Here is a 27,226-nt window from a genome sequence, read left to right on the forward strand (position 1 = left end):
ACGGACCAGAGAGTTACAGTACTGTACTTAGACAAAAATAGTATTGGCTATTTTTTGGAAAATGTTCCCCCCCACAATCAGCATGCTGGGGTTCAAGAACTAGTTGTTAAAGAACAAAAGGAAAACCTTTTTTTCGTGTTTGTTTTTTGTTTTCATTAGACACAAACCGGATAATGTACAGTAGGCAGGGGATATAAGAACACACGCATACGCATTACGTGCGCGCGCACACACACACACACACACACACACACACACACACACACACACACACAGCTAATATTGATTCTTGCGGGGTGCCGCCACCCACATCCTGGTTAGCTTAGCGGTTTGGAACAGGATATGACATCATCATGCAGCGTGCTCATGTCCGTGTCGAAGACGATGCGTCCTCTCATGGTGTTCACCACGGACTAGGTCATAGGTCATATAGGTTATAGGTCATACCTGTGTCCGTGTCGAAGACGATGCGTCCTCTCATGGTGTTCACCACGGACTCCGGCTGCTCGAAGATCTCCTTCTGCATGAAGGCCTCGAAGTTACCTGACAAAGGGAGAACGAAGAAACAAGACCAACACCATGAATTCAACGTGCCCTGCTTAAAACCCATTCTGGGCACAGGAACTACCCTTTGGTGTTTTAATGCATTATGTTATGTTATGTTATGAAAAATCGTGAAAATGTGGCACAAATCTTTGAATATACATTCTTTCAGAGCGAACGTTTTTAACTGAAATATTTGCTGCTGGGGGGGTCCCTGGAACAACATATGGGTGTCGGCGGCCAATTACATATATTTTTGGGGGTCCTTGACATGAAAATTTTTGAGAACGACTGAGGAAACTGTCAGGATTTAGAAGGCATTTGTAGAATCGTCCTCGAGGTCTAAATGGGTTAACTATTTACCCATTATGTAAAATAAATTAGGGCTGTCCCCGACTAAGGATTTGTACAGTCGAGTCTGACTGGCCAATATTGGTGTCTATAGTGGACTGGTAGACTTCTCTGGTCTACCTGGTGAGAAACATGGATCAGTTCAGAGTTGTCATGACATAACTGCACCAGCAGATGGAGCAATTTCTCTGGTTGGGACAGCCGGCATAATGCATCTTTATAGGAATACAATATAATACCGTCCATAACTGAGAGTAAATACGTCAACCATCTGATTTCCATTAATATCTTACAATATGCAGCTGTTTAATCAGTAATGCCTTCTTGCTCAGAACAAAACAGCATTATTTAACACAAGCTAATCATGTCGCAACAAGTGACTAATATCTGGATGCGGGTGTTCAGTTAAACACTCCATCTGTGGTTCTCAAGCTCAAACTGATTTTTCATTCAGAGAATGAAATAAATCAACAAATCATGTCCATCAGTCGACTTTGAGGCTTAATCTTACGTTTTTGGCCAGGACTAGCCTGAGCTGTGGACATTGCTCTGTGCCCTTATGTTATGTCTCCATGTATGCAACTGTATTTATATTCCTGTTTTCGTGTCATGTCAAATATGTGTATATGTGTTGCATACAAGGCCGCTGGACCGCAAGACAAATTTCAGTGTGAACTGACGATAAGGTACTATATCATAATCATACTATAAGAACTGGTCAAACATTGGCAAAATTGTCAAATAATATAAGAAAGAGGCAAATGTTGTGAAAATACTAGCCAACCTACAAGCTCACCAACGTCTCAACAACCTTGTAGATGTGGATTGTTGTTGTGTTGATGTCAATGTGAAGACTGAATTGTACTTTGTGTTGTATCGTATTGTATTGTTGTGTTGAATGTATGAATGGTGTATTGTCTTAAGTAATGACATGAAAATCTTTGGTTTTGAGACCCCAGGAAGAGTAGCTGCTGTCATGTACAGCAAGCTAATGGGGATCTAATGAATAAATCAAAAATGTGTCGAAGTGTCCTTTTGAGCAAGACTCTGCATAATTGCTCCTGATGTGCAGGTTGGTGCCTTGCATCATTTCCTTCGGCATCGGTGTGAATGTGTGTGTGTGTGTGTGTGTGTGTGTGTGTGTGTGTGTGCACAATCTCTGTAAAGTGCCTTGGATAAAAGGTGCTATATAAATGCACCATTCAACCCCTTTTGGTGTTAGCATTATGTCATGCTTTAGCTATTTAAAAATTGCAGACCTACAAGCTCGTAGCGCGCCACTCGGTGGCGCGCTACGAGCTTGTAGATCTGCTATTTTTGAAGAATCGTGAAAAGTGACATGAAAATGTTTGAGAACGACTGACATAGAAAAACTGCTTTTTTCAAGAAAACAGTCAGGATTTTTAGAAGACATTTTTTAGAATCAGATCTCAGGTCAGAATGGGTTAACCAACCAACTAACTGACTGACTGTACCTTTCATGATCTGCTGCAGCTCCATCTGCAGGGTCTGTATGAGCCTGACGGGGTCCTCGCCCGCCTGCCGTTTGATGCGGTGGATGGAGAGCTTCCCGTTGGTCACGATGGCCACGTCGTCGTCCTCCATGTACAGCACCTTGTTGGTGTGCTCGATGATGGCGCTGCGCGGACGGACGGACGGAACACACAGGAGAGTCATATACTAATAGATTTTTTATCCCACGATTTTGTAACCTATTTTTCACCCCTGTGTCAATCATCTAATGTGATCCTGGGCTCTAGTACACACCCTCCGCCCACCTAGTGCCCATATATGGGGGACAAGGGGAGAGCAACGGACTTGAACTCATGCTTCCTTCATGCCTGAGTGTCCAAGTTGCTCCTTTTACACCTGACAGGGGGGAGTTTCCCTGGTTGGACGTCGTAGCGCGTGGAAGGAACACGTTATTCCAACCAGTTCCTTTCCCCTCCATCAGGCGCCCCGGCTGGCCAGGGGGAGGCAGTTTAGAGACCAGGATTACTGCATGTTTTTGTGAGGGTCAGGAGAGTCATATATATATATATATATATATCCCATTTTAGACGGGAACCCATTTTGGTGTTAGCATTATGTTATGCTTTAGCTATTTAAAAATAGCAGATCTACAAGCTCATAGCGCGCCACCGAGTGGCGCGCTACGAGCTTGTAGGTCTGCTATTTTTGAAAATTCGACATTTTTAGAATCTGATCTCAGGTCAGAATGGGTTAATCAGACCAGTGTGTGTCCAGTGGAAACCTCGTATGAATCTGATCTCAGGTCAGAATGGGATATATATACCCAACCACTGACGTGCACACATAGACATCAAAGGGGGATGCCCCTTTTACCCGTCTGTAAAACAACGGCCCTTTTCTCCAGACCACGGATTCAGAATTTACGACAGTGGAAAGAATGCAAAATGCCGCTCCTTTCCTTTCCATGACATACTGTCTGGAAGGCAGCATTCAGGAGAATAGTATTATTTTTCTCACCGAAGTCTCTGAACTTGAACACAGTATTTTTGCGCTGAACAAAATGTGTTTAGAAATCCATGTCGCCCCAAATACGGGTCCATTTGGTTTCATTTTATGCTCTCAAGAGTTAAAGATCTATTAAGGGGTCCATTTGGTTAGCAACTCTCCGTCATTTAGCTGGGGACCACCTGGGAAGGTAACAAGATGACTCGCCCCGTTTCTGTTTTCCTCCCAGAATTTTCCCCAGTGAGGGGTGGGAGAGGCTGGACAGCAGACGGCTGGACTTTGAATTTCTCTAACTATAAACTTTCATGACAGCCCAAGTACAAATATAATTCATGAAAAGCTACTACAGTGAAGTCTGTTCACAGAAGTTGTTGTAGGATATGTGGGGATTATCTGACGAGGTACCTTGAGTGTGCAAAACCTTACATATACTAAATAATACTAAATTGTTTATAGGGTCAATATAAGTCAAATAATATAGCCTTTCCACAGGACTGACAGGAGTATCTTTTTATATTTTTCCGGGAGGAAAAATGGGCAAGCACCGGGGCGAGTCATCCAGTATTCCCTGGGGAACCCCCCCCCCCCTCGAGGACCACCAGTGGTCCGCGCTGCGTATGATGACAGTCATAGGGCCGTCAGTCACGATTACACATTTTAAGTTTTGGCGATTAAATGTCACGCAAATAATCACGATTGCGACGATTTAATTGTGTTTTGTTGAACGTTGGAACTTTGCATTTCGTAATTGGCTTCGTAATCAAAATGTGCACTTGGAAGACATGACAAGTACCTTAACGAAATAGTGTAAATGGCTGATCTACAAGTAGATCAATCAAGTATAGGCTATAATTTAAGTGTTTATGTTTGTCGTCATGGTGACCTGGCTGCCAGGGGAAACCCGTGCCCAGTGTGGCCGGCCGGACGCTCTCCATTACAACGGGTTCTTTTGTTCTTTTTCTTTGGGATGACCAAAGCTATTTATTTTATTCTCATGTGCATAAACTGTTCTCCTCCATAGTGTAACATACAGTGGAATGCTTGAACTTTGCACATTACGAAATACAATGATATTGTCATTGTTACACAGAGCTCCTCCTCTGTCTTTCTTACTTACAGTCGACTCTATGAAATATATTTATACGTTTATTTAGTTTTAGTTTTAACCCATTCTGATCTGAGATCAGATTCATACGAGGTTTCCGCCGGACACACACTTGTCTGATGAACCCATTCTGACCCGAGATCAGATTCTAAAAATGTCAGTCGTTCTTCGATTTTTTTCAAAAATAGCAGACCTACAAGCTCGTATCGCACCACTCGGTGGCGCGATATGAGCTTGTAGATCTGCTATTTTTAAATAGCTAAAGCATAACATGATGCTGACACCAAAATGGGTGCCCGGTCAGAATGGGTTAATTTCCCCCTTTTGTGGCCCCGGAAAAACTACTACAAAAGACATAAATGTTCATAATCTACAGCCTGGTACGCTGCAGAAAAACCAACACGCCAACGTAGCCAACGCAAGATGTATGCTTATCATACAACAGATAAATATCGGCTACTGCCATCGGATAATGTCATATATTTTTTATGTTTTATTTGCAGATGCTGATATTGACCGATAATAGAAAATATCTGACGATACCGATATGTGGCCGCTACATTGGCGATACATCCCTAAATGAAACACATGCCAACGAGGACATATCGGTTACTGTGAAGTGCCTAACGCGCACGCACACATGCACACACTTAACACACACGCATGCACATGCTGTGACACGTGTGCACACACACACACACACACACACACACACACACACACACACTCACCTGGCGTCGGAAGCGAAGTAGTACTCCACAGCCTTGCCGCCTCCCACTGCGTCCGGGCGGTTATGGATGTTCTTCTCCTGGACGCCTTCCTTGAAGAGCGCTGCGAGGGGTCAGAGGTCAAGACACTTAAGGGTCACTCAACGGAAACCCAACGCCTGATTTATGTCAGGTCGCACGGCGTCGGCGTGTCGCACAACGAAAACGAGCCGATCTCCAAGCTTCACGACGTGTTGCGTGACAACGCGCCGTGAGCTTGTAGATCTGGCGCCGTTTCAGCGAGAGACACTTCTGCCACGCGACTAACGTACAACGAGGTCGTGCCGGCTCAATCAATCAAGATGTGCAATTTCAACTTGAAAGACTTTCAGATGTTCTACTAACTAGAGATCCGGCTGCTGAAAGAGCTTCTATAATTCACTAACCTCAAGGCAAAAGAAAAGGAGATTACCGAAACCTCAGGCAAATCTGGGAGAAATGTATCAGATTGCTTTAAAGATAGTCAGTGTGGAGAGAGAGAGAGAGAGAGAGAGAGAGAAGTGGGAACCGGTGTGACTGGAACATTGCCCCGTGGGGAATCATTTCATGGTGTTCACTGAGGAAGTCGACGTTAATTAACGATCAGTAACAGTGGAGAAAACTGTTATCGGTATTGATTATTTGATTCCTTCAAAAGGTGGTGGTTTTTTTTTTCAGTCACCTGTGTAACCAACCATACTATACTGAGGATAACTAGAACAGACCACAGATCAGTTTGTGTAACCAACCATACTATACTGAGGATAACTAGAACAGACCACAGATCAGTTTGTGTAACCAACCATACTATACTGAGGATAACTAGAACAGACCACAGATCAGTTTGTGTAACCAACCATACTATACTGAGGTCGTGGAAGGATAACTAGAACAGACCACAGATCAGTTTGTGTAACCAACCATACTATACTGAGGTCGTGGAAGGATAACTAGAACAGACCACAGATCAGTTTGTGTAACCAACCATACTATACTGAGGTCGTGGAAGGATAACTAGAACAGACCACAGATCAGTTTGTGTAACCAACCATACTATACTGAGGTCGTGGAAGGATAACTAGAACAGACCACAGATCAGTTTGTCTAACCAACCATACTATACTGAGGTCGTGGAAGGATAACTAGAACAGACCACAGCTCAGTTTCTGCTTCCCTGGCCTTCCTACGAGGAAGTGTAACAAAATATATAACTATACAAAATGTGTCACTTTTATTCTGGGAAGAATTGTGCATCGTTTACGAGCAGGACCCGGAAGGGGAATTTAGACTTTGGAATGAAACCTCTTTTAAACATAAAAGAGCCCTGCCCAGTCTAGTCCTCACTCGGGCCAAAATCCCACAACACCCTTCCTCTCAACAAAACAAAGATCTGGAGCACATGGCATGGGAGAGACTGTGAGTGCATTCTCCGGCCCTGGCGTCGCCGCCAACTGCCCATAGTAGCCAAAGCCCTACCCCTAACCTCAGAGGGAAGCCACGAGGTGATGTGTAACCAGCCACGCTGACGCCCTACCCCAAACCCTACCCCTAACCTCAGAGGGAAGCCACGAGGTGATGTTTAACCTGCCACGCTGACGCCCTACCCCAAACCCTACCCCTAACCTCAGAGGGAAGCCACGAGGTGATGTTTAACCTGCCACGCTGACGCCCTACCCCAAACCCTACCCCTAACCTCAGAGGGAAGCCACGAGGTGATGTTTAACCAGCCACGCTGACGCCCTACCCCAAACCCTACCCCTAACCTCAGAGGGAAGCCACGAGGTGATGTTTAACCTGCCACGCTGACGCCCTACCCCAAACCCTACCCCTAACCTCAGAGGGAAGCCACGAGGTGATGTTTAACCTGCCACGCTGACGCCCTACCCCAAACCCTACCCCTAACCTCAGAGGGAAGCCACGAGGTGATGTTTAACCAGCCACGCTGACGCCCTACCCCAAACCCTACCCCTAACCTCAGAGGGAAGCCACGAGGTGATGTTTAACCAGCCACGCTGACGCCCTACCCCAAACCCTACCCCTAACCTCAGAGGGAAGCCACGAGGTGATGTTTAACCAGCCACGCTGACGCCCTACCCCAAACCCTAACCTCAGAGGGAAGCTACGAGTGAGTTTTAACCTGCCACGCTGACGCCCTACCCCAAACCCTACCCCTAACCTCAGGCAACGCATGTCGGGAGCCGCGGTACACTGCTGCGGGGCTGTCATCAGCAGTTGCGGCGTCCACAATCATAACGGAGCTCACACTTCCTTCAATGCATGAGGAGTGAGCAGGCAGTTTCTTATCCGGACGTATCGCGTGGAATAAGGATTCTAAGGAACACGTTATTCTTTCCAACCGGTTCCTTTCCCCTTCCATCAGGTGCCTCCGGCTGACCAGGGGAAGGCAGTTTAGAGGCCGGTATTACTGCATGTTTATTGCGAGGGTACCCATATACCCATACAGCTTTTTACTCATCCTTATAATAGGTTTTTAATGTGTGAACTCCCTCAAGTTTCAACCATTTTCTATTCATTCTCTCGCCCCTCTCTCTCTGCCTTGGACTTTAGCCTGAACCCACAGCAGAGCCATAAATCTGTATCTCCGATAAAGCAAAGATACAAAGCGACATACAGTCCGTACCCTGAAGAGACACAAACAAGAAAACACAAAGCCGCGTTGGAAAAACCAAACTCGAATTCTACAAATCAATGTTCACTTTGTGGTCATGCATCCTTGAAATGATACTAGAGAAGCTTGGGAGCTCAAACTCTAGCCTGAAACCACAGTCTGTGGACAATGGGGCAGAGAGCAGCATTCTTTACATAAAGGATTTGAATGAGTTTCCATGAGCATGACACCACAAAAACCAGGCAAAGTTATGCACAGAATGCCCTCGGAATAACAGGAGAAGGCATCTCAGGGTCATAAATGTAATATGGCATGGACAACAGATTAGTGGTATCTGAGAAAAGCTGATTGGATAGACACATAGACATTATGATGTTAGCTTAGGTTAGATTGGGTTAGGTTAGATTGAAGCATCCATTTAGAGAAGCAAGAGAGTATGCCGTAACATTTTGATTAGGAAGACTACAGGATAAAGTCTATATGATCACTGATTCATAAGGAATGAGGCTTCTGAAGTTCTGGGGTTGTATTAAGAATAAATACATACAGGTAGGGGATTTCTTTGGGTTAAAAGGCAACATTTGTATTGCTCTAAAGTTTGCTCAGTAATGAGGTCTCTCCCCCCCATCTCTCCTCCTCCATCTCTTTAAACAGAAAATAAGGGTTGATTATGGAAAAATGAATGGCCGATGTTTCTGGGGAACCAGAAAACCACAGCTGACTCGGTAGAGTGGTAGAAATATCTCTATATCTCCCCTGACTAGGCAGGGGCAGGGCCTTATTGGCAGAGTGGTAGAAATATCTCTATATCTCCCCTGACTAGGCAGGGGCAGGGCCTTATTGTTTGGCAGAGTGGTAGAAATATCTCTATATCTCCCCTGACTAGGCAGGGGCAGGGCCTTATTGGCAGAGTGGTAGAAATATCTCTAAATCTCCCCTGACTAGGCCGGGGCAGGGCCTTATTGTTTGGCAGAGTGGTAGAAATATCTCTAAATCTCCCCTGACTAGGCCGGGGCAGGGCCTTATTGTTTGGCAGAGTGGTAGAAATATCTCTATATCTCCCCTGACTAGGCAGGGGCAGGGCTTTATTGGAAGAGTGGTAGAAATATCCAAGTTCAAGGATTGCAGCTTTAATTAGTACAACTGCAGAAAATCAATAGACCCCTGGCATTGACATTATTTTGATGTTGTAATTTTGATCTTTTAAAAATAAATAAAATAAAAAATATATACTGTATGTGTATAAATGTCAATGATGTTAAAATGTTCAGAAGCCTCATCCACCAGAGATTTGCCTTGATAAATATCTCTACTGGGGAAGGAGGCCCACCTGTGGGCTCCGTGGACCCCTCGGCCCCCTGTGGGGTACCTGGGTCGTCCCTCAGGACTGAGTAGTACGGTGCTACAGAAAGACAGACACACAGACACAAATACAATAGCTTATCGCGTACAGATTATGGTCGAGCTACTGTAAAATATCGGTAATATCCAGACACAGCTGCAGAGAGAGACGTGTACTCAGATATGAGGAGATTAGCTGTAGTGGGGGACAAGATTCTATTAACCGTATAGTTAGTAGTGAGATGTGTGAGTCAGACAGTTGGCCGATGCAAGGTTAATGGTTAATGCTATTTATGTTTTTTGCCTCATGTACTCATGAGTACCTTGTTGTTGAAACGAGCTATAGAAATAAACTTGCCTAAATTGCCTTGGGAGGTCTGTTCTTTTCGGGGGGGGCGAGTGACACCGCCATGCAATGGAACATAAACTGAGCTCAAGGCTAAACGAAGCATTAGCATCTTCACACTTGTACTATGATGACAGACAATTCTCTAGCCTGCAGTGTGTGTGTGTGTGTGTGTGCGCGTGTGTGTGCTTTGCGTGCATGTGTGTGTGTGGAAGAGAGCGACGGAGATTAGTGTGTCGTGTAAGTGGATAATGTCAGTTAGTTAGGAGAGGAACAGAGCTTACCACTGTTGTACTGGATGGGGATGTGTTCGGCAGACAGCTCCGACTCGCTCCGAACGCCAATGAGCAACGGGCTTCCTCTCCTGGAGGAGAGAGAGAGAGAGAGAGAGAGAGAGAGAGAGAGAGAGAGGGAGAGAGAGAGAGAGGGGGATGATAGAAAGAAAAGCAAGAGATTAGGTGACACAGGATATGAGATAATTTCGCCGTCGGAAATATCCGCATGCACGCTATCACACGTACGGTACACACACACACACACACACACACACACACACACACACAAGCGCATAGACACACGCACAAGATACACATATGACCCTGGTAGAATGACGTAATGTGTGCTGCTCTGGAGAGGAACCCGATATCGGCCGGTGGTTGGATCACCTCTCCCATCCCTGGGGATCACCTCTCCCCATCCCATCCCTGGCGGTGGAGTGACTTCTTTCTATTGTGTTCTAGTCAACTATAGTTGAGCCCCCAGAGAGCTTTGTCTTCACTTTTCCTCTCTGTGACTTTATTCTCTATGGCTTTTCTTTTCTGGCAGGTCAGATTTCCTCTCACTTATGCATGTCCCCCCCCCCCCCCCCCCTGTCCCCTAGGGTAGGTACAGTACAGTACAGTACAGTAAGTAATCCTGGTATTAGCCCATTCTGACCTGAGATCAGATTAATACGAGGTTTCCACTGGACACACACTGGTCCGATTAACCCCATTCTGACCCGAGATCAGATTCTAAAAAATGTCAGTCGTTCTTCGATTTTTCAAAAAATAGCAGACCTACAAGCTCGTAGCGTGCCACTCGGTGGCGCGATATGAGCTTGTAGATCTGCTATTTTTCAATAGCTAAAGCATAACATGATGCCAACACCAAAATGGGTTCCCGGTCAGAATGGGTTAGAGACCAGGATTACTGCCTGATTACTGCCTCCCCCTGGCCAGCCGGGGCGCCTGACGGAGAGGAAAGGAACTGGTTGGAATAACGTGTTCCTTCCACGCTCTACGATGTCCTACCTGGGGGGGAAACTCCCCCCCCCCTGCCAGGTGAAAAGAAGCGGCTTATATTTATATTTGTCTCTGAGATATAGCGGATGTACAAGTACAAATATTGAAATACTCCAGTACAATAAATGTACCTCAAAAGTACAGTACTTAAGTAAGTAAATGTAATTAGTTACTTTACACCACTGATAACAACATCTGTGGTAATGACCAGCACCATGCTTTCCATTTGATGTATTTTATTTTATCACGTTGTGCTACATTAGTGGTCTCATGCATAGCTGTGATTTTGATTATCCTCGTTTCACACACAAAGTCCATTACTTTCTCTGGATGGAAAAAAATGAAATCCATAGTGTAGGTGCCGAGTGTTAACCCATTCTGAACGGGAACCCATTTTGGTGTTTGGCATCATGTTATGCTTTAGCTATTGAAAAATAGCAGATCTACAAGCTCGTAGCGCGCCACCGAGTGGCGCGCTACGAGCTTGTAGGTCTGCTATTTTTGAAAAATCGAAGAACGACTGACATTTTTAGAATCTGATCTCGGGTCTCAGGAATGGGTTCATCAGACCAGTGTGTGTCCAGTGGAAACCTCGTATGAATCTGATCTCAGGTCAGAATGGGTTAACCCGACTCCGCCAGATGGTGGCAGTATTGAGTTCACATGGTTCCCTCCTCCTCCTGCCTGCATCGGGGCTCTCTCCATGAACCCGGAAGCAACAGGACAAAAATCTGATATCTCCATAATAATAATAGTTGTAGTCTTGTTAATAATAATAGTTGTAGTCTTGTTAATAATAATAGTTGTAGTCTTGTTAATAATAATAGTTGTAGTCTTGTTAATAATAATAGTTGTAGTCTTGTTAGCTTGCGTTTACATTTGCGCTGTGGCACAGCTACAATACGTCACCGGCCTCACGTTGTTGTTGTGAGTTGATTTGGATCAGCTCTACATGCATCATTGCGCCTTTGCAACGTCATGCCGCTGGCTTCCTTTTACAATGAACGCTAGACTGCATCTGCGATCTTTCCCCCCCCGTGTGAATGCGACATTATACTGTACTGCGTCGCTAATTTAGGCAGCGGTGGCCGAACGGTTTGCGGAGCGGTCTTGATATCGTGAAGGTCGCTATAGTTCGTATCCCCGGACCGGCACGTTAGAATTACCACCGCTGAAGTGCCCTTGAGCAAGGCATTGAACCCCTACCATGAAATGTTCTATGAGCAGGGCCTGCAGGCTGTAAACAAGTTCTTGAGCTTAGTCCAGTTACCCCTGGGTAAACATAGTACCTTTCCTTTCTTTACCACATCGCTGCGTCATTATCAGAGCTACAGTTGTATCTTTGCATCTGGAAGTTCAACCCGGCTCAGCTAAATGACTAATTAATTAATTACTAAAAAAACAATGGGAGTGGGAGTAAGTTTGAGTAGGAGCGGAATGGGATCGGGAGTGGGACGGGGTGGGATTATTCTTTTTACTCTGGTCCGGGATGGGGACGAACGGGACAGGAGTGAGAATCCACTCCCGTGTCCATGCGGTCTCTAGTGTGAGCGCAGAGACTCCACTAGTGTGCACCACGTGCTACGTACAGTACGTGGGCTCCGCTCAATGGGCGACGACGAAAAGGTAAAGGGGTGTGAGAGAGAGAGGAGACGGCTATAGGCGTGGCCCGGGGCGAGTCGTGCAAGGAGGAGGAGAAGGCCTTAAAATAGATCAAAGGCTTCACATACCGTTCTAGTGCAAACAGCCTTTTTTCTGTGAAGAAAGGCTCTGAATGACACGTTACTCATTACGGACGTGAAGACTCTCTAGGAATGAGGAGCGGAGCGGACGGACGGACCACGTACTCGCTCACGGTGTTCAGCTCTTGTTGTTTTCCCCACTTCCTTTTCTTTTGACACCGTCCCATTCTCTGGGGTTTGGCCCCATTGACGTAAAGCCGCTGTTCTCTCTTTGACACCGTCCCATTCTCTGGGGTTTGGCCCCATTGACGTAAAGCCGCTGTTCTCTCTTTGACACCGTCCCATTCTCTGGGGTTTGGCCCCATTGACGTAAAGCCGCTGTTCTCTCTTTGACACCGTCCCATTCTCTGGGGTTTGGCCCCATTGACGTAAAGCCGCTGTTCTCTCTTTGACACCGTCCCATTCTCTGGGGTTTGGCCCCATTGACGTAAAGCCGCTGTTCTCTTTTCTTTTTTTAAGGGTGTGGACTGGAGCATGAAAACAGAAACATGTGGTCCCCGACGCTAACCCACACACGGGGGAGAGACAGAGAGAGAGAGAGAGAGAGAGAGAGAGAGACAGAGAGACAGAGAGAGAGAGAGAGAGAGACAGAGAGAGAGAGACAGAGAGACAGAGAGAGAGAGAGAGACACAGAGAGACAGAGAGACAGAGACACAGAGAGACAGAGAGACAGAGACAGAGAGAGAGAGAGACACAGAGAGACAGAGAGAGAGAGAGAGAGAGAGAGAGAGAGACACAGAGAGACAGAGAGAGAGAGAGACAGAGAGACAGAGAGACAGAGAGACAGAGAGACAGAGAGACAGAGAGAGAGAGAGAGAGAGACAGAGAGAGAGAGAGAGAGAGACAGAGAGACAGAGAGAGAGGGGACAGAGACAGAGAGACAGAGAGACAGAGTGACAGAGACAGAGACAGAGAGACAGAGAGAGAGAGAGAGAGAGAGAGAGAGAGACAGAGACAGAGAGACAGAGAGAGAGAGAGAGAGAGAGAGAGAGACAGAGACAGAGACAGAGACAGAGACAGAGAGACGGAGAGACAGAGAGGGGACAGAGACAGAGAGACAGAGAGACAGAGTGACAGAGACAGAGACAGAGAGACAGAGAGAGAGAGAGAGAGAGAGAGAGAGAGACAGAGACAGAGAGACAGAGAGAGACAGAGAGAGAGAGAGAGAGAGAGAGAGACAGAGACAGAGACAGAGACAGAGAGACAGAGAGAGGGGGGACAGGAATGAAAGAGACGGAGTGAGAATGACAGCGAGACATTAGTCAGAAAATAAAGAAAGACGCAGAACAACTGAACGAATCAGGAAAGAATTGGACTAAGAAGGAACTATAGGGAACCTTAAGTGCCCCCCCCCCCCCACACCCAATTTACCAGGGGAAGGGAGGGAAGAGAGACTTCAGCATCACTGGGTAATTCCAAACATCTCTCTCTCTCTCTCTCTCTCTCCACCCACAGCACACCAACCACAAACCCAATTATTTAGTCTCTCTCTCTATGATAATGAGAATACTTGATTGTCATCGTGGCACAGCAGTTAGAATGGAAAACTATAGCAATGGTCACTCAGGGCTGGGGGCTATTAGAGCAGTGTGCTGGAACATGGACTCAAATGTCTTTGAGTCCATTTTCGTAAGAGTATCAATACTACAATATACTCTAGTTACAATTAAGTAAAAGTCCAGAATTCAAAATGCACTTGAGTAAAAGTGCAAAAGTATTGGCAATTTAATTTGGCAAGTTGACTGAGTCGAGTCAACATGCAGCGTGCACCGACCATAAACACCTCATGTCATACGAGCCCAGTTCTGACGTGAGTCACAGACAAAGTCAGAGAGAGAGAGAGAGAGAGAGAGAGAGAGAGAGAGAGAGAGAGAGAAGGATGAGGCTGGCCAGGGCACTGCGTCAGGCAGCCTGAACTAGAGGCAAGATCATTTACTCTATGGGAGCCAACCCTGGGCAGAGCCGGGAGGGGAAAGCAGCGATACACCACCTACGTAGACGCACTGCGGTCGCGACAGCTTCGCTGACAACTAAATATATATATATACTGTATATATATATATATATATATATATATATTCCCTCTACCTCACTCGAACAGAAGAGAAGGCATCAGGTTCAACGATTGCGAGATGAGCAGTGATGAACTGAGCCGGGTGGTATTGTATTGTATTGCTTTGGTGGGTTCGGTTCGGGGCATTTCCCCACCGGCTTGAAACGGGAAACTCTCTAAGAAGTCCTCTCCATTAATGAGTGTCAGAGAGGCAGGCGGGCGGAGGGCCAGCGCACCCAGAGGTCTGCTCTGCTGCAGAGAGGCAGAGAGGCAGAGAGGCAGGCGGGCGGAGGGCCAGTGGACCCAGAGGTCTGCTCTGCTGCAGAGAGGCAGAGAGGCAGGCGGGCGGAGGGCCAGTGGACCCAGAGGTCTGCTCTGCTGCAGAGAGGCAGGCGGGCGGAGGGCCAGTGGCCCCAGAGGTCTGCTGTGCTGCAGAGTGGCAGAGAGGCAGGCGGAGGGCCAGCAGACCCAGAGGTCTGCTCTGCTGCAGAGAGAGGCCCAGGACAGAGAAGGGGAACCTGGACTCAACCTCTGCTCCTCTGCTGCCTCCCTCCAGATGCATCATGGCTCTGAACGTAATCCACTGATAACGCTGACATTTTACAAGGAAGCAGCGCCAGATGGGATGAACACACACACACACTCACACACACACAGTAGCCACGTGTGCACACACTTCACACACACACACGGCACATTACACACACGTAAACGGCACGCACACTCCCACCCATTACTGTAAGTGTTGCAAGTCGCACTGCGTCAGTCAGAGAGTCATAATACGTGACACATGTAATCAGCGTTAGAGAGCCCCACACATACAGTGAATCAGCTCTTGGAATCAGACTTGTTATTGCCTTTTAGTAGTTAATAATAATAACAGAAATGACTCATTTCCAGCGAGGTCCGTCTGGGACATGACTGAGCTGCGGTGGACATGTGTTTCGACTTAATGCTTTCATGATGTAAAGTGAAAACTCGGAAGAAAGTGTGTGTAGTGTGTGTGTGTGTGTGTGTGCGTGCATGCGTGCGCGTGCGTGAGTGTTTATATATGTTGGTACTAACCTGGTGGCCACGGCTTCTCCAGGGAAATGGCGGCTTTTAAACACCAGAGCGAACGCCCCCTCCTGAGAGAGACAGAAGAACACACAGCTTACATTAAGCAACGATGAAAGACTGGAATAATATATATATATACCACCAAACTATGACACTGCCAGACAATACGATATAGAGATATATATATATATATATATATATATATATATATATATATATATATATATATATATATATATATATATACACACAGGAAAGCAAGACATTCAATGCTAATCGTGGCTTAGCGTGGTTTTGGTAACCTTAAACACGGAACGTTTAACACTTGGCCACTTCTTTGCACACAGACACTTCCTCTGTGGAGGAGCATCCTCGTGGGGGTTTGCTGTGGTCATGGTGGGGGTCCGAGGGGGGGGGGGGGGGGTCAGTGAGGAGGTGGGGGTTTGTTGTACGGCTGGCGGCGGCGGGGGATGGCTAACAGAAATAAGACCCCCATTGTGTAACATCAGCGTTTGCTCTGCTGGCTGGCTGTGCTCGCCCAGGGTGGTTGGGAGAAGAGAGAGAGAGAGAGAGAGAGAGAGAGAGAGAGAGAGAGGTAAAGAAGGAGTGATGTGGTCTTAAGGCTGTAGGGGGTCCGTCTAAACTGTCTGGCTCCTATTATAGTCCAACTCCAAACCCAGAAACGTTGCTCAGCTTTCTCCTTCCTTCTGAAAAGAGGGCAGACATTTGAGGCCTGGGAACAAACTACAGCCCAGAGCCATGGCGTTCTGGGAACTACAGCCCCCATGAGCCGAGTACGGAACTACAGCCCCCATGAGTACGGAACTATAGCCCCCATGAGCTGAGTAAGGAACTATATCCCCCATGAGCTAAGTAAGGAAGCTGCCATTTTTTTTCTTCTGCTAAGCAACAAGCTATATATGCTTATTTGATTTCTATTTATATTAGAATAAATTTGCGCGACTGTATTTGGAGACGGTAAATGAACTAAGGTGATAAGAAGCAGAAACAGGGTTAGTTGGGCATCAATGAACCTGTTGGACGTCCTCATTCAAACATACTATCCTGTGGTGGCTCAGAATGAAGGAACCAGACTGGTTTGACTGGTTGTGTCATCATGTAAAATCCATATTCATGAGGCACTGGGTTTGAAATGCCCAAGAAATACCACCATTTTACCATGTGACCAGGAACTGAAAAAAGGTGATACATTATACTAACATACTGTACAATACAATGACACCAAGCAATGCCTCATTACCACTGACGACAACGCATTGTGAGCTTGTAGATCTGCTATTTTCATATGGCTAAAATGTATATTAGGTTGATTGGTTAATTTATGTTTTATAATAATAATAATTATCAAAACCTACCGAGTAACTAGTAAAAGTGTGTAAAAGTACAATATTTGTAGCGGAGTAGAAGTAAAAGTATTCATAAAATAAGTACAAATACTTAAAATACGAAAAATGAACTTGGTTACTTCCCAGCACTGCTTTTGGTTCAGCCTCTGACCTCGGGGTCAGGGGGTCAGGCTGTGGAACAGGAGCCCATATTTCTGATTTTTAGGCCCTTGGGGCAGACCTGACAGGCCGTTTCTTCTTTTACCTTTTACTCCAAAGCATGTCACAACAAAGCTTTGGTCAGGTTGCAGTGTGAATCGCAATGCATTTGTCCCATAGGCTTTTCTTAAAGTATTTATTTAAAGACGGTTACGCCACGGACAAAGCCAACTCTGATCGTGACAAATCATGACAATGAACAAAAACAAAACAAATAGTGTTGTCTCCTGCCTTTATTTTCTTCTTTCTAATGATTTGATCGGCCCAAAATATTGTGTTCATTGTCATGATTTGTCACGATCCGAGTTGGCTTTGTCCGCGGCGTAACCGTCTTTAAATAAATACTTTAAGAAAAGCCTATGGGCAAAATGCATTGGGATTCATTTCCTGGGCCACTCGTCGTTCTGAAAGGGGGAGGGACTGCGACGCTCTATAGGACCGTCACAGTTATTACATAATTAGCCCTTCACTAAGTCCCTCCCCAACCCATCCTTGTCCAATAGGCACGTTAGCAGCGAAGAAAGCTTGACCTGGCATAGCAACCGTTGCTAAACTATTTGGTTTGTGAAGGGCTAATTTGTCTAATTGCAATTATTTTATCGTCATAGTCGTAAAAAAACCAAAAAAAAACAGAAAGAAAACAGAAATAGCAGAACTACAAGCTTACACTTGATCGTGACGTTGAAATTACATTTTCATTCATCTCAAAGTTTCCCAATGTTCAATGCCAAAAACACAATTAAATGTATTCGTGTGCCAATTAACCCATTTTGGGGCGGGAACCCATTTTGGTGGTAGCATCATGTCTTTAGCTATTGAAAAATAGCAGATCTACAAGCTCATACGAGCTTGTAGGTCTGCTATTTTTGAAAAATCGAAGAACGACACGACAACGAAACATAGCTTTTTCAGAAAACTGTCAGGATGTAGAAGAAATTTTTTAGAATCTGATCTGTCAAAAATGGGTTAACTCTTTGATCTAGTGGTTGGAGTAGGAATGCCACCATAGCCCTTAAACCCTTATTCTGTATATACAGTATAGGCAATATATATAGTGCCGTCACCAAATTTGGTGCACTGGTATTGGTTAGCGTAATACAAGGAAGTGCAGGGCTTCCTTCCAATGGGTTCCCCCAGGGCTTTCATTTCTGAGCCGAATGCTAACAGAAATCAAAGCCTGGGTATAGCGAGTAGCTACTAGTGGTGTGTTTTATTAACGAAGCTTCTCACCAGCTGCTGGATGACCCTCTCCACCAGCGTGGAGAAGGAGATGGTGTCTCTCTCGCGGTTGTCGTAGACGTACTTGGTGAGCTTCGGGATGACCTCCGTGTCCGTCTCAGACTCAAACTCATAGCCTTTAGAGTTCTGAAGAGAAGAGCAGTGAAAAAAAATGGTAAAAATGTTAAACGGTGCATTTATATAATAGCGCCTTTATCCAAGGCGCTGTACAGACATTCACCCCCACTGACCCCAGAGCCATGGGGCTGTATTTTGCGTGTCTTATAAGTACCAGGTCTTATTACTTAACTTAAGACCTGGAGGCGTGGTCAATGCTCTTTGGACACTCAGAATAGCCAAATGGCATTGGTCACGCCTCCAGGTCTTAAGTTAAGTAATAAGACCTTCATATTTAATCTTTTTTTCCGCACGATAGGTTTGGATGCCAAGTCCACAAAAGACTGAATGTCCACGCAGAGCACTATGAGCTGCTATGGGTTCAGCATTCAGTGGAACGGAACAGAACACAACACTAGAGATACTAGTGAGAAATACAGCCCTAAAGGTGAACAGAACAGAACACAACACTAGAGATACTAGTGAGAAATACAGCCCTAAAGGTGAACAGAACAGAACACAACACTAGAGATACTAGTGAGAAATACAACCCTAAAGGTGAACAGAACAGAACACAACGCTAGAGATACTAGTGAGAAATACAACCCTAAAGGTGAACAGAACAGAACACAACACTAGAGATACTAGTGAGAAATACAACCCTAAAGGTGAACAGAACAGAACACAACACTAGAGATACTAGTGAGAAATACAACCCTAAAGGTGAACAGAACAGAACACAACACTAGAGATACTAGTGAGAAATACAGCCCTAAAGGTGAACAGAACAGAACACAACACTAGAGATACTAGTGAGAAATACAACCCTAAAGGTGAACAGAACAGAACACAACACTAGAGATACTAGTGAGAAATACAACCCTAAAGGTGAACAGAACAGAACACAACACTAGAGATACTAGTGAGAAATACAACCCTAAAGGTGAACAGAACAGAACACAACACTAGAGATACTAGTGAGAAATACAGCCCTAAAGGTGAACAGAACAGAACACAACACTAGAGATACTAGTGATAAATACAACCCTAAAAGGTGAACAGAACAGAACACAACGCTAGAGATACTAGTGAGAAATACAACCCTAAAGGTGAACAGAACAGAACACAACACTAGAGATACTAGTGAGAAATACAACCCTAAAGGTGAACAGAACAGAACACAACACTAGAGATACTAGTGAGAAATACAACCCTAAAGGTGAACAGAACAGAACACAACACTAGAGATACTAGTGAGAAATACAACCCTAAAGGTGAACAGAACAGAACACAACGCTAGAGATACTAGTGAGAAATACAACCCTAAAGGTGAACAGAACAGAACACAACACTAGAGATACTAGTGAGAAATACAACCCTAAAGGTGAACAGAACAGAACACAACACTAGAGATACTAGTGAGAAATACAGCCCTAAAGGTGAACAGAACAGAACACAACACTAGAGATACTAGTGAGAAATACAACCCTAAAGGTGAACAGAACAGAACACAACACTAGAGATACTAGTGAGAAATACAACCCTAAAGGTGAACAGAACAGAACACAACGCCAGAGATACTAGTGAGAAATACAACCCTAAAGGTGGGACCTGTTCAACATGCCTCTCCCTCTAAAGGTATATTGTAACACAACTAAGAGCTCTCCATATAAGATAAGATAAGCACAGCTGTAGTAACAACAACAGTGACAATCAAACAGACGAGAGGAGATTACAGGTCAAGAGTAAGAGTCCAGAACTAAACCAAGATAAATATAAGAATAAAAAACTAACGATAAAAACACAATGTTGAGCTGCTATAGGCCCCATCAGCACTGGATCTCTCTATGATGCACGCATGCACGCACACACACACACACACACACACGAATAAATAATATATATGCACACGGCACAGACTATATCAACAGAATATTGGAATGAATAAACATACAGTGCGGGCCGACCTTCACCAGTGAGTATCTGGATGAATTATGTGCCGTGTCTGTTACTGTCACTGTTATCTATCAAACGGCCTCTCTCAACGCTTATCCTCAACAGGCATCTGTCAACGTTTTGGCAATGGAACATCCTACTAGTTCATGTGCAAGTGAGCCAAAGTCCATGATGCAGCCATCATGGCCGTATAGAGCAAAACTCAATATCAGTAAATAGACAGGACCGGTCTTAAAGAGGTGTCATATGGGGATGGTTCTGGAGTCTGTCGGCTACTGGCACAAAGGTGAGAGCACTAGCCGTACGGTATACTAGGACCAGGTGGTGTGTATATATATATATATATTTATTACACAGCTTGGTTTAATGCTCGATTCCGATTGGTCAATCGCCAAATTCAGCGGTGAGTTATGTGTTGATAACAGACCGCTCCGCTCTATAACAGACCTCTGCCTAATAATCAAACCCTCTGAGCACCAGCTGCGCGGCTTTCGCCACCGCTTGATTCACTGCCGTTTCCAACATGACAGCCGTGTAAACGCACACACACACACACACACACACACACACACACACACTAGTGACACACAATGTCATTTACAGCTAAACGTTGCTCTCAAAAATGTTTTTGAAAACATTTGAGCGAGAAATAGACGAAGCAGTTTAAACCCGAAAATGTATTCTATTTGATCAACTCACTTCATTGTTTTTTTCCGACAGTGCTGCAGCCCTGCAGCTGGCCAGACGCAGCCAGCGCCAACTTATGGAATACTTTTTTTGTTGAGTCAATGTGTTCATTTATGTTAGGTAGCCATGTAATAAGCGGGATAATATCTGGCTAGGTGGTCATTGTCGGGAGATAATTCACCTTCGGCTTCGCCTCATGTGGTTAACCCATTCTGAACGGGAACCTATTTTGGCATCATGTTATGCTTTAGCTATTGAAAAATAGCAGATCTACAAGCTCATAGCGCGCCACCGAGTGGCGCGCTATGAGCTTGTAGGTCTGCTACGACTGACATTTTTAGAATCTGATCTCGGGTCAGAATGGGTTAATCAGACCAGTGTGTGTCCAGTGGAAACCTCGTATGAATCTGATCTCAGGTCAGAATGGGTTAAACTCCCTGTCGGTGAATTATCTCCTGACAATGACCACCTAGCCAGATATTATCCCTTACTTAACATAAGGTCACTTACCAGGTACTTTTTCAGCTCTTTGTAGTTGGTGATGATGCCATTGTGGACGACAACAAATTCTGAAAAGATAGGATGAAACAAATGAATTAATTAATTAATAAAAAGCTACAATGGGTTTGTATAGGAAGGGGGCGGGGCAACTAAAATTAGTATGAAATATGTAATTACTGAATCAAGCAACTTAAAAACTGTCTGGGGTGTTTGTTCACATAAGCCCGAGTAGACGATGAAATGACCAAAAGCTTTTTTTAAAGTGAAATATCCCTTTAAGTCAAGGTTATGCAGTGACATTGTGAGTGGGTGAAACCGGCCAGTAAATTTGCATATTTACCCATTCTGAACGGGAACCCATTTTGATGTTAGCATCATGTTATGCTTTAGCTATTGAAAAATAGCAGATCTACAAGCTCATAGCGCGCCACCGAGTGGCGCGCTACGAGCTTGTAGGTCTGCTATTTTTGAAAAATCGAAGAACGACTGACATTTTTAGAATCTGATCTCAGGTCAGAATGGGTTAATCAGACCAGTGTGTGTCCAGTGGAAACCTCGTATGAATCTGATCTCAGATCAGAATGGGTTAACCACATGACACTTTATAGTGCCATGTGCTGATGGACAATTTAGGCATTTAGCAGACGTTCATAAATAAATACTTTCTGAAAAGTCTATGAGGAAAATGAACAGGGATTTATTTTCCGGGGTCTCTCGAGGGTGCGGGACAGGGCCCTGGTGTCTGTCTACTCTTACAGAACATGCCATTTAAATGTCATTTTAAAGGGGGGGTGTCCTTTCCTTTCACGCTCCTCCACATTCCTTACATTACATTTAAATGTCATTTAAAGCCGGGGGATGTCCTTTCACGCTCCTTCACATTCCTTACGTTGACAATTATCACGTGACAGCAGATACCAATGACTTTGCAGTTGTGTGTGTGTGTGTATGTTTTTAATGCTTCGTTTCCTAATTCCTATGTAAGGTACTGTTTGCTTGTTCTGTTTTATGTTTTTTTTTAATGTGGGGATTTGTTCTAAATCCGGTGCAATTACATTACATTTGCACAAAGACAGTGGTGTTGTTGTAGACGTGTCTTGTGCATTGGTGTGATATTAAAGGCCTTCCTGCAAACTAAACGTGGCAAAGACGCAGCCCATGCTCATAGATCTTTGGTGCAGGATCTCTGCTCCTCACACTGGCAGATGCAAAAGATTCAAAGACACAGAGCTGCGCAGAGAATTTGTATAGCTTTGTATTTTGTAGCTGAAGTTGAAGCTATAGCCCAACTTTTGTGTATAGCTTTGTAGCCGATTGAGCTTTCGCGGCAGCTACAAACAGTCAGATGTATATGCATTGAAAATGAACGGTAGTCTGTATCTTTGCATCTGCCCGTGTGAACGATGCAGCACCAGAACACTATACTACCGTCAAGGAGCAGATGATAGACGAAGTATCAAAATGACCGTTCTACCTTCATGAAATGTCGACAATCCTTTTCTAGTTTTGTTTTGTTCCAAAGTGTTTTGTTCCAAAATGTTAATAACACTCTATTATCTGCTGTGGGTATACCTATCTTTTTTTTTTGGTCTACTACGGTAATTAGAAGCCTAAAGTAAGTTGTAAAGGTTTACGTCACGACTCTCCTCGCCAGGCTTGGAAAATGTCTGAGTGATCATGTACCAGAATAGGTCGTCTGCCACCCCTGCCCTATATATTGGTGCAAACACACACAGTATGGGCTCCATTTCCGTCACCTCTGAACCCGTTATCCCTAAACCTCTTTACCTTTTCTTACTATTTTGAAAGACATTTTTTGAATAGTTTAACTAGCCAATCTACATTGACACGTTGTGAGCTTGTAGACTGGCCATTTTATCTATTAACCCATTCTGGGTTGGGAACCCATTTTGGTGTTAGCATCATGTTATGCTTTAGCTATTGAAAAATAGCAGATCTACAAGCCACCGAGTGGCGCGCTACGAGCTTGTAGGTCTGCTATTTTTGAAAAATCGAAGAACGACTGACATAGAAACGTAGCTTTTTCAGAAAACTGTCAGGATGTAGAAGACATTTTTAGAATCTGATCTCAGGTCAGAATGGGTTAGTTACCGTTGTCCTTGTCTGACCGGTGCGGGTGGCAGTTAACGGCGCTGGGTTCTCCGTGCGTCGCCCAGCGTGTGTGAGCCAGACCAAAGTGTGTGGACAGCACCACGTCCAGGTCCAAGTCCGAGTCTTTTTCTGATTGGGGAAAAACACAGAAAAAAAAAAACGATGCTTGCATTTAGACCCGTCACAATTGTTACATAAAATCGTTGCAATCATTTGAGATAATCGCAATTATTTGTTTTTCGCATAATTGTCAATCGTTTCCATGTTGGAAAAGGTCAATACATTTTCAAAAAAATAATCTTTTTTTCAGGTGAAACCTGACATACAACAGTCCCGCTTTTAATAACGACCTAGTCATCAATGGGAGTCGCCCCCCCCATGCCACCTAAGCCAATGGGAGCCGCCAAAACGCTGCCTAAGCCAATGGGAGCCGCCTAAACGCCGCCAGCCAATCGCGTAGTAGCGACCTAGTCATGATTGGCTGCCTCCAGTCCTAAGCTAAGACACGGGCACGGCAGAAGTGCAATGCCCAGACCACACTCTCAACCATAGGCATATATAAACACTTCAGCGGAGCGCCTGATAACACTGCCTAATGTTATGAGCAAACTGGAGAGCAGGATGGGTGCACAACGGAGACAGCGTTTGTTTCACCTGACAAAAATGTCTTGTTTTTTATAAAAAATCATTAAATGTGTCAGTGATTTAAAGTTTTAGATTTAAGTTATTTATTTGTCATATCTGCCCCTGTGCAATTTGTGATTATGAACGCTAAAAGGCAAACACAAATAGTAACGTTTAAATGCGTAAAAAACAATGAAATCGTGAATCGCAATTATTTGTGGTGGTCAGCTTAATAACCCATTTTGGGGCGGGAACCCCTTTTGGTGTTAGCATTATGTTATGCTTTAGCTATTAAAAAATAGCAGATCTACAAGCTCATAGCGCGCCACCGAGTGGCGCGCTACGAGCTTGTAGGTCTGCTATTTTAGAAAAATCGAAGAACCACTGACATAGAAACTGATCTCAGGTCAAAATGGGTTTGTAATGGTGACTTACATTAGCCGACTAACTGGCTACAAAGACATAACGGTGGCTTAACTATAGTACAATCCTGTTACAAACAAAATAAGTAATATTATCATGGAATGTAATGGGCTCGGTGTTAACATCAATAAATAGTACAGTATATAGTACCGTACTGTAATATCCATAAACTTACTGTATAGCTCCTCATCTAGATTCTTCACCTTTCCTCTCTTCTTGATCAGACAGATGCTGTTGTTGTTGTTGTCTTTGTTGTTTTTAGGACCGTCCACAGCCACGCCTAGAAAACAAACAAACAATTATTATTTAAATTATTCACTCACGACGACTGTATCAGTAACAGTGGGTTTGTTTGACCCACGACCCACATTATGCCCCATTTCATGTTTTCAAATGTATATACACATATTCTGAAAATAGCAGATCTACAAGCTCACAATGCCATTTCAAATGCCCGGTGGTAAAACAAAATGTATGTTTTGTCATAATAATACAAATCTACAAAGTAACTATACCGGTAGTACGTTGTGAAATGATTGTAGTGTAGTAAAAGTACAATATTTGTGCGTTATACTAATATAATATATTTATGAACTGGAGCTAAAAACAGGGTCAGATTACTGTAATGTCAGAGAGGTGAATGTCTTTGCCTCCGACGCTGAGCTCACTGAATATCAACTGGCAGGTAAAGAAGGTATACTACAGCTTGTGAGTGCGTGTGTGTGTGCATGCACACGTGTGTGAGTGTGGCTGTGTGTGTGTGTGTGTGTGTGTGACTGTGTGTGTGTGTGTGTGTGTGTGTGTATCACACAGAGTTCTAAGGGCTATGAAAGAAGCTTTTATAGTAATGGCTTCATCCTGCTGACTAGGATGAACAAATATAGAGCTGTGTTTGCATAATGTGTGTGTGTGTGTGTGTGTGTGTGTGTGTGTGTGTGTGTGTGTGTGTGTGTGTGCGTGTGCATGTTTGTAAGCATACATGTATGCAAGTGTACAGTGTGTGTGCATGCGTGAGTGCGTGCGCGCGCGCGCACATGTACAGTATGTGTGTGTGAACTCTGGCATGGAGACATAAATATCAATCAGTTAAAAGGGATTGGTAAAAGCATAATGGTTCAGAGGTTATAAGGACTGTACTCTACACTGTAGACTATAGAGGATAGAGTCTATCCTCTGTACCTATTGTTAGCATGTTAGCATATTAGTATCTATCCCCGACTGTACTTGACTGCAAAACTGTAAACATAGAATCAAACCGTTTTTTCCATCATGACAAAGAGAGATGCAAAAAAAAAAAAAAAAAAAGGTGTAATGAAGTTGTAAAGTTGGTATTTACAGCCTATCATAAATACTAATGAAGGAAAGCTCACATGCGCGTCACTAAATAGTTAACCAGAAAGGAACATGTGTATTAGAGATACACATGTTTACTTTTAAATAATACATTGAGAACCGTGCCACGTTGCGAGCTTGTACATTTGTTTTTTCACTAGTTTGGGTCTCTCTTGGGTCTTGAGCTAAAAAGAAAAATCGTGAAAACGTGTGCAAATCTTTGAATACAGTATATATATATATATATATTCTTTCACAGCTAACGTTTTAATTTTAAACTCAAATCTTTGCTTATAGGGAGGTCCCTGGTACAACATATTTTCAGATGGGGGTCCGCGGCCATTTACATAAAAGTGTTGGGGTCCTTGACATGAAAAAGTTTGAGCACGACTAATATAAAAACATAGGTTTCTCAGAAAAGATTTAGAAGGCATTAAATTGTAGAATCTGGTCTAAATGGGCCAATGTGTGATGACCCTGTGCCCTACAGTTAGGGCCCCTAACTAGATAATCTCAAGCACCCAGTGAGGCTCTCCAACGTTGAGGCGCTCGGGCCCTAGTGGCAGACCCGTGGAGTTAAGACCAAGGAAGCTCTGAGAAGGAAGTGAAGTGGTCACGTGACTGGGCTGCGCCATGACACTTTCATGGACACTTTCATGGGAGCCAAACTACCCGGAAGTTTGGCAGAATGCATTGGAGTCAATGAGAGCTCAGTGACCAGCTCATGAACAAAACATTATTTATGAACAATTGAGACCTTTTGTAAAGAAATCACTTCTGGAAAATAACAGAAGACAATAAGACATGTAACACATTATTGTCTGCTGTGTTGTTATTCGACGTGTACACTGTGTAATTTTTATAGAGGTATGGTATCTCTATAAAAATAGTAAAAAGTACATTTCTGAACGCACCAAGTATCGTGAGACTTCCCACCATTTCCTGTCTGGCAGCCAAATATCGCGATACTTCGGAGCCAGAAACGATACCTGCTGCTGTTTAGATCCTCAGATAA

General features: G+C 44.3%; 1 protein-coding gene across 2 annotated transcripts in view; it reads right to left on the reverse strand.

Moving 5' to 3' along the window:
* The window catches only part of gfpt2 (glutamine-fructose-6-phosphate transaminase 2), a 39,231-nt gene that overhangs the window by 6,866 nt on the left and 5,139 nt on the right, over nt 1-27,226 (reverse strand). The window contains exons 3-12 of one of the 2 annotated variants that reach the window (XM_083786608.1): nt 25,055-25,159; nt 23,833-23,961; nt 21,730-21,788; nt 18,472-18,606; nt 15,683-15,744; nt 9,824-9,903; nt 9,183-9,254; nt 5,209-5,308; nt 2,370-2,533; nt 448-543 (exon numbers count right to left, since the gene is read on the reverse strand). In XM_083786608.1, the coding sequence (XP_083642734.1) occupies nt 448-543; nt 2,370-2,533; nt 5,209-5,308; nt 9,183-9,254; nt 9,824-9,903; nt 15,683-15,744; nt 18,472-18,606; nt 21,730-21,788; nt 23,833-23,961; nt 25,055-25,159 (1,002 nt within the window). The remainder of the gene's footprint in view (nt 1-447; nt 544-2,369; nt 2,534-5,208; nt 5,309-9,182; nt 9,255-9,823; nt 9,904-15,682; nt 15,745-18,471; nt 18,607-21,729; nt 21,789-23,832; nt 23,962-25,054; nt 25,160-27,226) is intronic. The other variant, XM_083786607.1, reaches the window with a different exon arrangement.

The sequence above is a fragment of the Protomyctophum parallelum genome, assembly GCF_964188405.1.
Source record: "Protomyctophum parallelum genome assembly, chromosome: 16".
Lineage (NCBI taxonomy): Eukaryota > Metazoa > Chordata > Actinopteri > Myctophiformes > Myctophidae > Protomyctophum > Protomyctophum parallelum.